At 32.2% G+C, this 13,905-nt stretch overlaps 1 protein-coding gene across 1 annotated transcript in view; it reads left to right on the forward strand.

Moving 5' to 3' along the window:
• LOC105142956 (neurotrimin) overlaps nucleotides 1-13,905 on the forward strand; it is a 221,382-nt gene that overhangs the window by 200,924 nt on the left and 6,553 nt on the right. Inside the window, exons 7-9 of the mRNA XM_011050888.2 lie at nucleotides 4,470-4,619; nucleotides 8,891-8,959; nucleotides 10,470-10,571. Coding sequence (XP_011049190.1) covers nucleotides 4,470-4,619; nucleotides 8,891-8,959; nucleotides 10,470-10,571 — 321 coding nt within the window. The remainder of the gene's footprint in view (nucleotides 1-4,469; nucleotides 4,620-8,890; nucleotides 8,960-10,469; nucleotides 10,572-13,905) is intronic.

Raw genomic sequence — 13,905 nt, forward strand, 5'->3', positions numbered from 1 at the left:
AACAAAATTATTGTTATAAATTTAGAGCTGTTCGAAGGATATTTGGAGGGTGATGGGGAATTTAGGATCGGCAGTATCGTTGACAATAGGATTACGCCGTAAATCAGTGCCTTTGGAAAACATAATCTGTCAGTGGGCAAACACACGTTACGCGCGCGTCGACACACCGATTCATTTTCAGCATAGAGTTCCCGACGGTTGGCAATTACGCGATATTTAACGTTTCTCGCTCGCCGACGCCGGGTTTGTGTGCATCAAATTAGAGCCGTCGGCGCTAAACTCATTACAGGGAGGGGCTTTGCATTTTTTTATGTTCGTGGCCAAACTGTGTGCGTCCGTTCTGCTTTTAAAGGAACGCATTCCCACGACTTGTAACTCTCACCGTGCGACAGTATAATTTCTCTCTCGTAGAGAGAAAGAAAGCGAGAGAGAGAGAGGGAGAGAGAGGGGGGGGGAGGGGAAAGATTTCATTTTCAGCGTTAATTACATTTCGGATAGTTAATGAATTAAAATTAAAAACCGTGACAAAAGAATATCCTTTTCGTGCTGTGGAATTTTAATAAGAACTCTTAACGGAAGATTTGCAGTGTTTTTATGAATAAATCTTCTTGCGTGTATTATAAGCAAATGTGTGTTATTATGTCAGTTGTGCTGTAACCAGATTTGATTGACTTACAACGAAAAGTCAGCAATTAAAACATGTTTAAAAATCTAAAATCTTGCAGAATTAAAAGTATATGGAAACCCAATTATGCAGCAATTTTTTTTTATATTTTATAATTTTCAATTATATTTTTATATTTAATATTTCTTAACATTTCTTTTAATTTCTGAGATATTATTAGATATAAATGGAATGTTAGACTGTCTTTAGAGGGATATTTTCACTTTTAGAATTAAAACATAAAATTTTTATATGATTACATATACATGTACCTTTCTGCAAAATTTTAAATTTTTTAGAATTTTTTGAATTGCCTTTTTTCTTTAATTAATTCATTTTTGTCACAACAAAGCGCGCATGTTTATGATATATCCTCGCGTTAGTTTGAGCCTGAAACAATAATGAATTTTGTTTCCCATAAAATAGCTTACGTTTGTTAAATAAATGTTTTGACTAAATTGTTCGTTTTTATCGGTTCAGTATTTAATTTATTTTACGATTGAATTGTCTGTTTTTTATAGTTTCATATGCATCAAACGTAAAAGCTGGATTGCATTCGTAAAAGTCCCGAAGTATCACGTGATCGATGACACGGGCACGTGATCGCGGAAACGACGGCGCTAGGCGAAATTAAGCGTGAGCGATCGCCGCAGATGGAAATTACGTCGGCAGTTTGAGTTTCCAAGTCAACGTGATTCATGTCCACATATGTCGGCGGACCCGTTCGCCAACGACGTGCGGAGATACGAGTAACACAAAATATCGGTCCCACCGCCGACTTTTGGGTTTAAAAGCAGTTTTATCCTCAGCAAAATCCATTCGCGGGCCCCGGCACCGCCACGCCGCCTCCGTGGGTAATGCTCGGCACCGTAGTTCAACGTCGTTAAACTTTTTCATCTGCTTTTCAAACTCAAAGCCGGCCGAAAGTTTTTCTTCCGCTTGTGGGGCTCGAATGGTGCCACTACATAAATGCATTCTACCCTTCCGCCGCCCTTATTCCACCTGCTGGCCTGCCTGGCGCGGCTCCACCTCCGATCCTCACCCTTTTCTCCACATTTCTCTTTCTCTATCTCGGAGAGACGTAAGTTTTCCTCCTGGCTGAGAAAATACTTCGCCTCTACCTTGCCGCGGGTCATTACACCTATAGATTTCACTCTCTCTCGAATGCGCCGCCACCTCGAATTGTTAATCAAAACTTCTTTTCGCGTTCGCGTGTCCCGCCCCGATCCGCCTCGGCTTTTGCCGCGCCACTTTTCATCCACTGAGAAGAATCGAAACGTTAATGCCTTTCTCCGACTTACAAAATACTATTAGTCGATTATTTTACAGTATTTCGGTTGCTTTGTATTCTTATATGATTCCATGCTTACGGAAAATTTCTTCAACATGAAATGTTGAAATATGTTACATTTTCAGAAATGTGCGAATAATCGAGATTTAATTAAGGGAACGCGCAAAGTTTTAGGGGGCTTCTTTACAATTATAATCATTGTACTTCAGATTAATTACGTGATCGCGTATAATTCTCCAGTTTTACTTTACTTTTCCTTTCACAAATAATGAGTGTTTGGCGTGTTCGGCCACCATATCGTGTTTAGTCGGTCCAAATTTTCTCAGTGCTCTTTTCGAAGAGATACAATTCCATCCTCAGAAATGGAAAATATAATTTGGTTCGTGTAGACATATATATTTCATAAATTTAATAAATAAGTCATCAAATAATTGCTCAAATATTACTGACGTGCATAAATTGTGCAAAAATATGTTTATAATTAATTACCGAAAAATGTTGTAAAATAAAGTGTATTATTCGAGGTATTGCTTTATTGATGTAAGACATGAAGTGTACATTGAGAGAAAATTATTTGAGATTATAATTGCATATAAAGTAGTTATGTTTAGGAGTTTCATTTTTATAGTTATTATTGCTTATTAACTTCAATATTATTAATAATAATTATATTTATAATTCTACAAAAAAAGATTTCTGATACCAAAAATGATATATAATTTATGATATATAAATTATAATTAAATTATGGTAATCGCAATCAGTTTTTTTCTCTATGTATTACATATGTATGTAAATATGTATGTTTTTTCGAAATTGGAAAAATACATTTATGCTCGAACTGAGTCGATTTACGAAAAACACAAATAATGAGATGAGAAACAAAGCGTTTGGAACAATTTAAATGGACGCAACGTATGGGGCCAGACTGACGCGCGAATATGGAGCAGAGGGCAGCGTGCATCCACGCGAGAAACCCTAATGCTAGTTTTTCTGGTTGACAGAGCACGAAGCACGGTGGACCGTGAAGGCGTACCGGAAGGGCGGGATATCGGCAAATACATTTTGGAATATCGTTATATTATATTCCATCCGGCTGAACGATGGATCGAAAACATGCGCACGTTCGCTACTTTCAATTTTCTACGATAATACGCATCATCGATATAATAATGATATAAACGATGATAATGCGAACGCGAGCAGCGTAACATCAGCTGAATCGAGCATAATCGTGTGCGCGCTTCTATAACATCTGCATGCTTCAAAAATTAATAATTCGCGCGTCGACGTAGAAACGCGGATGCGATACGTAACTGTAATAGCGCGAGTAATGTAATTAAGCTTTAAATGAGCTTGCCTAAAATGACGAGTCATATTTTAATGAAGCAATGTCTTGCGGCGATGTAGATACCGTGCCATGTTGGATGTAAAACTGACGCCTGGCTTGCGGGTTAAGTACACTGTGTATGCATGAACAATATATCCCCGTCGCATCAACCCTAGATTTCCCTGTGTAGAACGGTTTCAACGTGTTCCAGTTTCTACGGAACCAGCTTTCACCGTAGATTAAAACTAATTCCATAATTCTAGCGCGAACAAAGAAGGCGCGGAGCATCTTTTATCTCGCTTGATATTTATTAAGCTCCCGCAGTCAAGTTCGCAATCTGAAACTCCGCAACATTTTGCCCGTTTAACACTTCTCTTTTGCAAGGGAAAAAATATATCATGTTAATTGTGTACGTGTGTGTGTGTGTATATATATATATATATATATATGTATATACAAGTAAAAGGATCTATTGAAAAAAAAGTCTGGTAATAGCTACAAATGTATTTTATTTGTTATATTGGTGCAATCATTTAGTAAACATGATTAAATGCAGTAATAAATTTTATAAATTTTACTAAATTACTCAATAATAATAATTAGAAAGATAAGATAATAATTAAAAAAGTAAAATTAGCGTTTAATCGCCCGCCTTAATTAGTTTTAGTTTAACTTCGTATAACATTTGATTGAAATATTTTATTATAAAGCTTTAAAAAAATTATTAGATAAGTTTAATATAAAGAACTTATTCGATATACAGTTCAGACATGTTCGAGTTTTAATATTTATTATTATATTTAATATTAATTATCAAATAATTGTTAATATTGATTATCAAATGTAATTTTAAAATCTAATAATTCTTATTTTAATATTATGAAAAAGTAAAAAAAAAGTAATGAATCATTATTTTTTTATTTTTTTAATGTAACGTTCCAAATTCTAATTGAATTTAAATGTAAGAATCAATCACATCGATTATCATACAATACAGAAGCATGCAGCAATATTGTTGCAACATTTAAAATGTTACTGTAATATTGCTAGGATGTTGTAACATTGTTGAAATATTGTTAGAATCTATATGAGTTAGAATCTGTATGAGTTAGGCTTTTACAACAGAACGAACAGTTGCACTATTGAATGCATCCAGTGTACCTACGATGTTTGTTAAATTGCAGGGGAAAAATACGAGCCATCCTTTTCGGACAATGTATACAAAGTACACATGAAGCTTACGATACGCTCAGTCGCGATGTCCGATTACGGCAGTTACAAATGCATATCTAAGAACTCCCTCGGCGAAACGGACGGCAGCATCAAGCTCTATCGTGAGTATGACATTCCTGTCATTTGAAACTTTTATTTAGTCAATGGAAGACATCGTATAATGACAAACCTGAAAACGCATTCATATTCTTGTTCACATTACAATTGTTGCATAGATTTGCAAATTAACGAACGATTCTGTTCGTTTTAATCCAAATTAAAACTTGTCTCTCAATACGTCCAACGTATAAATTACCATTCTCGAGTATGTTTTAACGGTTACGAATCAACCAATCGATAATGTTTATTCTTCAAACATTTTGACGAATTGTACATTTCAATCCGCGCGTTATTACACTGAAAACAAAAAATGAAAAGTTTGAAAAAAATGCTCAATTGAATTGTTTATCCGCGGACGATGATGATCGAAATTCTTTCGCTTGCTGATGAAATTATTAATTTTATTGTTAGTTGTAATTATCACACACACAATTATGTATAATTTATATAATTAATTTTAATACCATCATATATTCTTTTATGGAGCAATATAAATAATTATTATTACTAACATTATGTCAATAATAATTGTAAAAACGAAACTTCTAACCATAATTATTTTATCATGTAATTGAAGAATTCTTTGCATAAACTTAACAAGTTTAAAAAGTTAAATTTTCAGGAAACAAAAAAAAGATTTCTCATCTTTAAACCGTTCTTTATATAAATATGGTAATTTTTCTTCGGACATATAATAGGTATAAGAACAAAGTTTTAATTAATATTTTGAGGACCCATTTAAAAAAAATAAAATGAAAAACTTCTGGATTTATTTGGTACTAACTGGAAAATTTATTCGTTCTGTAATATTTTATATTAATCGTTTTTATAACATTAAAAATGATAAGCGTAAAGAAGGAAATATTATTAGGTGTTGGAATTAATTCGTAGCGTTTTTAATGAAAGAATGTTATTTATTTCACATGAGCATTAAAAAATACATTAATGAAAGTACTTCCCATCACTTGTAAAACGCTACGAATTAATTCCAACACCTAATATTTATATTTTATTTAAAAACAAATTTTTTTATTTACAAAATTTTACAAATTACTCTTTGCAAAAACATCCTTTATAGCTGTGAATTCTCATATTTGTTGTTTTATATTTAATTCTTATTGAAATAAAATTATTAATGATGTGACATTATTTAATAGAGAATTTGAAGTGACCTAAGATAACCTAAATTTTGTTTAAATGGATTTATTTAATTTTTGTGGGAAACTATCAGTTCTGCACAAATATAAAACATTTTTCTCTCAGTGTACCTTTATTTACACGTATGATTAATTTTCTCGTTATCTCGCCCGTTCACTTTTCGGGATCTTATAAAACTGCATTCAGCTGATCGGAATTATCTGCATTCTGCGAAAGATTTGACGATCATGTCAACCCACGTGCGATCGTATTATGTTATCAAATTGATCGCATAATTTGCGCCAGAGCGATCAAAAGGTGATTCAACCAAGTTACGACGGTAATATTATATTAACGTGATATATGATTTATCACGGACGTATATCTCGACCGCGGAGAGAGCCAATATCGATTCGCGCCGGTTTTCGAACATTTGTCAAGCGGTCGTCGCTTATCGGTCGCGCGGTCGTCGCACCTTCTTTCGTTTCTTCGCGACCCCGGGTCCCAACGCGTTATCAGAAATCGTTAGTCGCGCGATGAAGAACCTATCCAGCGGATGAGAAATTAAGCATCCGACCAGAAGCGAATCAGACGACGCGATAAAACAGGATGGTTCTTTTACGAAGACAACGAGCGAGATATATCGTGAGATGGCTTAAGTCGAGAGGTTTGAAAAGTGAGTGCCAATCGTGGCTCTCGCCGATAACCGGGATCTTTTCCGAAACGACGAGAGAATGGTAAGGAAAAACGCTCGACCGGATGCATACGGCGTGCAAAATGGAAGAAGTCGCGAAGGAAGTATCAGAGTCGACGTGTTTTATCGTTGACGCACGTATGCGACAGTGTCCGCGAAGCAGTGTGATAATGACACTCGCCGTAATGCACAAGTCATAAAAAACGAGGTTTTAAAAATGTTTTGACTGTATAATATCAATTAAAGAATATCAGCCAAAAAATCAGCTAAAAAAGCCATAATATCAATTAACATTAGTCAAAAATTGTTTGTCAAACACACATCCAAAAACTAACTGTAAAAAATATCACAATAATTTGATTTACAGTTATAATTTTATTAGCTGTAGCTAATTGATCATATTTTGCTATAGTTGTAAGTAACTTTGAGATAAGTCAGTGGATTCATATAGGTACGTAAAAAATTGGATTGAATTTGAAATGCTATGACCTTCTTAAGCAAATAAGTATTACAAAACGTGATTTTAGACGTAAGAATTAAGACAAACAAAAAAATTAAATAAATTTTAAATTAATAACGTAAGAAAAATGTGCTCAAATTTTACACAAATATTAAGACTTTAATAAAATATTCTGCAAAATTTTTATATTTTTGCTAATCTTTTGAAATGTGCCCTTAGAGTATTTTTACACTCTAGATGCAGAAATATGAGAATTGTTGTAAAATATTGTTTTTGGATATCGCACTTTTTTTTTCTTTTTTAAAAATTATTTTTTATAAATTTTTAAATGTACATTGAAAACAAATTTCTACATTTTAATAAATATTTTTTAAAATAATACTAACTAAACACTATATTTTTTGTTGAATATTTATTCAATAAAAAATATATCAAATTAATAGTTTAAACCAAATAGATATCTACATGTTTATCTATATGTTTACATTTAGTAAATATTTAGTTAAATGTTGAAAGTCTGAATAAAATAAAAAATATTAAAATAATATTTATTAAAATAAAAAGTGTTACATTAATTGTAATTGTTATTTTTTAGAAATGCTGTCATAATAAAATATTAAACGTGCTTATATCGTTTAATTTTTATTTGGTTTCTATTGATCTTTTTCAGAAAATTGTGATTATTTATATCCATAATGTTTTCCAGTAGTAATAAATTGAAAAATAATTAATAATATATAATATGTTGTTAATAATAAAATGATTTCAATTGATGTGTAAAATGTGTAAAAAATAAATCTCAAATAATCGTTTACAAAAAAAAGAGATAAGATAATTAACTCTTGAAAGTATTCTTGAAAAAAATGTTATTTTTCCAATTGAATACGATTTGATCGCGTAACGAGGCGTCGACCGGAAGTGCACCAGCGCGTTTCCACATATGAACGGACAGGAGGTGTTCATCGAAGCAATCAGAGAAATCTCGATATCAATCATCAGCCGAGAATAGACAGTTCACCAGAGCACATTTTCTCTCAAACTTTTTATTGATTCGGTATCAAAGGCAAGTTCATCCAGCTTGAGCGATAAGGAGCGTCAACGCCGTGAAAGTTAGCCGTGTCTGCAAATCCGTATTTCCGGGGAAAACGGTGCGAGCCCGGTGAATCACCGATAACTGCGAACGCGTCGATCTGCGTTTCCCAACTCTTTGGCCCTCAACCCCTCTTTTGCTGGCTGTAAAAAGAAGCCCTTTCTATCTATCGATCAGTAATTGTAGGTTTTCGCCTTGGCGCGCCCGCAGATTGAACTTCCCAGCTTTGTGCTTTACCGCGACCGCCGAATCGGCGGATTACTGCTAAGCCGCTTAAATAAGCATTCGATTGTGTCGACGATTTAATGCGCATTAGCATTTTAAACCGGCCTTTCAATCCATGCCGAAAGTTGCTACAATGGCCACGAAGCATTCGCGAGTGCTACTAGTTTTAATTGCTTAACTTTATCCTCTCCTGACGGAAGCGGGGGAGAATGTTTTTTTTTCGTTAACGCGATTGTTATTCGCTTTTAAATAATTTGAAAAGAGCGTGACGTAAAATAACGGTCTTTATTATTGTGATTATTTAAAGTTTTCATTATCCATTAGCGTTAATTACTTCGCATTGAACAATATTAAAGTAGCAGCTTAAAATTTATCTGCAAATATCGCGCGTTCAATCGAATATTTACACTGCAGGAATGTAATAATGTAACACACGGCGAGATATTGTCCCACGTACTTCTATCCTATTTTATTTAACAGTAAATCCCGTAAACTGTACATACATAGTCTATATGATTTTTTATATACATTTTCTCGTTTGCGATATTTAGTTTTTATATATAGAAAATTTATGAATGCGCATATGTTCCTCTGTGTAGTACAGTTTTATTCAAGGTAGATTTATATTGAATTGAAAAGGTTATTAATACATTGCGTATTTTGGCAGACATACCAACGCCTACCACAGAACCGACGACGACGAGTACACTGCCCGTTCCTACTACCGTGGATCCAGGTAAGTATTAAATAATTCATAATAAAATAAATTAAGTAAGGCTCGTTAGTTGCAATGTAAGAAAAACTGTAAAAAAGGATAACGGTCACAAGATAAGCAAAAATTAAAGCTGGTAGAAGTAAGTAATAGCAAATAATTTATTCTCTAGTAATTTAAAAAGACAAATGTACTTTTAACTGTATATAATCTCCATCAGTAAGATAATAATAAAAAAAAATAATAGAGATTTTAATATTGCAAAGTTTAATTGAAAAAGCTTTAATGTCAAGTAATATTCAATATTGACAGTTTTCGTACCGCGGAACTGAGGATGTCACTCTGTATTTTCTAGCCATTTTTTTTTAAGTTCTGGCTGTAAAAAAAAAGGATTATGTTTCTTTGTAATCTCTATAATTATTTGATTGGTTTGAGATATATCGCGAGTATCTTTACTACAACCTTTAATTTCTTTATACAAAAATTATCAATTGATATAAAAATTTTAACAAACTAGATAATTAATGTTATCTCTTTATTTGATTACACTGATATTATTTATATTTGAGTAAACAATTACTAAATTGAATTCAGTAGATTCAAAATTCATGTCAATTTGTTTTGCATTGTACGGGCATTCGATCACATAACTTTATTACATCAAACTATCAATCATCTAATTGGTTAAACAGTCAACAAAAATTTATGTTATCTTGTTTATAATGTATTAATCCATCTTCTCTCTCTCTCTCTCTCTCTCTCTCTCTCTCTGCAATTGTTTACTTCACTCTAACCTCGAGTTTTAGATGCATATTCAGTTTTCGCTCTTGTTGTTGCATCGTACTATGAAGTTTCAGGTGTTTTCTTACATTGCAGTAAAGTAATTCGTATTAATTTCTTGCTTCCTTTATTTATTTTTGTTTCATCTGATACTTTTTTTATTTCTTCTCGCCTTATTGCTCTTTCAGATTAAATAATATTCTTTTGTGTGTGCGTGTAATTGTCGTGAAAACATATATGTTTGTATGTGTACGAGTACATACATAAATATTAAATATGTTAAATTTACTCTAATTTATATCTTTCATTATGTATGTATTTTGTTGTACTTTTTTTCACTGCTATTTTGATAATCGTTTTACGTTGTTAGCTATTTTACCTGTCACTTTTTATTTAAAAGTTTAACATATATTATACTTAATTTTTATTTATTTAATAAAAATTTTTTCTTGTTTTATGCCTTACATTTTGCATCAGACTTCCTTCTTTTTAATAATATCTATGTAGCTTTTAATTATTATTATAGCTTTTAATTATTATTTAATTATTATTATGAAATATATTTTACTTTACAAATATAATCTTACTACGACGAACTTAAAATTGGTTCAGTATGAAATGTGTTAATGGTTTAAAAAAACAATTCCATTTCTCAGCGTCACTTTACTTAATACATATTAAGATAATCGTTTCAGTCGTACTTCTCTTTATTAGCCGTTATGCAGATAACTAATAAGAACAATATTGTTTTCAGTGGAGAATATCCAGTGGTCGCGACAAAAGCCCATGCCCAGTTTAGAGCCGAGCTCTAATGAAATAACCGATGCATCTTTGTCGACCGTCGTGAGAAGCGAAGGTTCGCTCGCTTTTCATTATTCGCTTAAGCTTACTTTTTTTTGCTGTTACTGGCGCAGATTTTCGTATTAAACGAGATAGAAGCCTCAGGAAAATATGAGATACTTTAAATAGAAACGCATTATATTGACATAAAGTCATTTAATTTTATTTTTAATCGCGTTTAAAGATTTCTAAAATGAAATGAATATTTTACTTACTTTAATAGGTACGAAATTAAAATCGTAATACTGTAATGTTACTATAAAATGATGAAAGAGAAAACAGATTTTATTTTTGTCACGAATGCATGTTAATAAAATTAGAATATATTCAAATTTTATATTTACGTGATTTTTTATACAAAAAGAATTTTTCGACATTCTCAATTAATTATTTCGTGTAAACATTCAAATTAATTATATACACATATAGCTATAAATACAATTACACTTGAAAGATACTCTTAATATTTTACAGTATAATGTAAAATATTTTTATTGAATATAATTGTATTTATACCAATGTATATAGTTAATTTGAATGAAATGGCTATTTTTAACATTGTGTAAAAAATCGTAAAAAATGAAATGTTGTAAAAAATAAAATTTAAATATTTTGATTTTCTCAACACATGCATTTGTGTTGTCGCGGGAATAAAAAGTTTGTTTATCCGTTATTTTAATACGAATATTATAAGTGGCAATTCTGACTTTCTACATCGTCGTCGTTACAATTACGCGCGCTGGCGACAGTTGCGGTGTTGTCGAAACAAGTTTGAATATTCAAAGCTCCGACTGTGCAAACCTCGCGGAACTTTTAGAGGAAACAAAAATCAGATTATCCAACTGCGCGACGAAGGTGAGATTTGACAATTGCACTGGGAATTCAATGGAAACCAGATGCCTCATGAGACTTGTACATCATGATTGCAGATCTCCATTATTCGCTAACTGTGGTTAACATTACGCGTATTAATTTGATTATTCTGTTTTGAAATCATCTCGATTTTATACGCATTATGCATCAACAACAACAAATTTTGATTAACATTTTGTTTTTTGCATAATAATATGGGTTATCAGCTTTATTCTTAAGTACATGTGGTACTTTTTTGGGGTCGTAAATTCTGGTCACACATTATCTAAATGAAATTTTATACTTGTAAAATTATATTAATAGTAATTGTTAATGAAAATTAATAGAAAAATTATACTCCTTCCTTCCGCTTCCGATCTCCTTTTTTTTAGAAAAATGAATTGTATGTCTTTTGTGATTCAAATATGGTAACTTTTGCAATACAACAATGGTAACTTTTTTACACTAAAAAAGGAACTTTTTAAAAAATTTTAATTCTTTAATTTCTTTAATTTCTTTTCATTCTTTAATTTAAAAAAAATTTGCTTTGAATTTTTTATGTAGTATTACAAATTTGTGTACATAAAGAATTTAAATATTGTTTTCCAATATATGAAAATAAATGTAATGGTGTGAAGACCCATTTATGTACAGTTTTAAGTGATACATTAAAATATTAAAGTTTATTAGCAACTTTTAATATAAAAAATTACGTTGATTTGCAAGGCTTCTGTTTTTTAATACCTGAATGTTTTTTAATACCTGATATTTATATTATTCCATACAAAAAAAACAAAATGTTCTAAATTTTTTAAATTTCTAAAGCTTTTTTAAAAATAAAGTCCTTGATTTTTAAAAATCGGTAAACGATAGAACTTTGTTGATCTTATATATTCTCTTCTCAGCAGTTAATAATACATAAAGGTCATCGTTCAGATATTGAGAAACAGAAACCTTGTAAATCAATGGAATCGATACCAATAACATACTTTTTTAAAGCAATGGAATTCTAGTGGGAAAAATATTTTATACTTTATTACCATAGAATACGTGTTTACAAAATTTAAATTTCTTTTCTCGCCCACGAGATGAAATTTATGTGTATCGGATTTATGTGTCCCGCTCACGATATGTATGGCCAGAACATTCGTAATTCAAGCAATAAAATGTTGATCTATGCGATCAGTGAGGAGGAACGCTTGAAAACACGTCACCTTCCGCAAATACGTTGCCGCGACCCGAAATTCGCCGGGATACGTCGTCTTAAATCATCGCCTCCGACGTAATGCGAGAACTTACACGCCGCCGGGCAGTGGTGGAACTTTCCTACGGAAAGTTTCGCGGAAGGCGCGAAGTTTATTCCGCAAAACTTCCAGCAACGTGCCACGCCGCCTCGGAATCCTCCTCCCAATGCCGAAAGCCTCTCCCTCCTGTGCCGTCCTCCGCCACGACAAACGCGGAACTCTCGACGGGATTTTGATGAAATCCCATGCGGTTTATGAACTACCGCGCTCGGTCCAACTATGGCAAGTAATCTGCACCCGGGACGCCAACGCCGGTATCCAAACTTGTTTCGATTATCATGTAAACTGACGGGTATGAGTGAAGTCGCGGCAATTCAGATACCAACGAGTTGGACGCGATTTGGTTTATGATCTCCCCGGCGGACAGACAATGAGAGTCGCGTTATCCAACGCAAAGGTAATGCAAAAACGCTAACGTCGACGTCCACCAGAAGCAATGTTTCTAGAAAGAATATATAATATACGGCAAGAACATTGGAAAGATTCACCACGTCTCTCGTTATCCGAAGTAGAAGATACTATAAATTTTTCCGGAGTTTGTCCTTAGTTTTCGTTTTTGAATATTCCACTTATTCGCGGCACGAATGATCGTCTTATATAGTATCATTTAATAGTCACAAAATGTCGTGTAATATACTCTTGGCCAAAAATATTAGACATATTATTAACCATTATTTAATGTTTTAGCTCAATTGATTTATAGATGCTGTGAATTATTTTTTGTTTCAAGAATTCTTTATATTTACGTACCGTTCAAAAGAAGTATCAATAAAGGGCAAACTTTGTAAAAGAAACAGATAAAAAAATTATTTTTACATTCTACATTAAATAATTTTTAACTCAAATTGATATTTTCTGTACATTTTTATAAAGGAGAATGTAACTAAAACTCACAGAATTTGTACAAAAAACTAACGCTAATCAGTGTTTATTAGCACTTTTACTTTTTTATGATTTTCCTACTTTTCCTTATACAATCGATAATTGTAAAATAAAGTATGTTACTTACTCACAACTTTGATTAAATATTTGTTCGCTAGTTTGTTTTAAATTTCCTTTTTTGTTTTTTACATAGAAATTAAATTGAAATATAATACGTTAACATTTCTTTGGTTTCAATATAAAAAGGATCATTAGAACTCAATCGATTAATGCATTTGGTAATTAATTGACGTTTTTTTTTGCAAAAGTAGC

This window comes from Acromyrmex echinatior, chromosome 8, assembly GCF_024713525.1.
Source record: "Acromyrmex echinatior isolate Ae372 chromosome 8, ASM2471352v2, whole genome shotgun sequence".
In the NCBI taxonomy this organism is placed as follows: Eukaryota; Metazoa; Arthropoda; class Insecta; order Hymenoptera; family Formicidae; genus Acromyrmex; species Acromyrmex echinatior.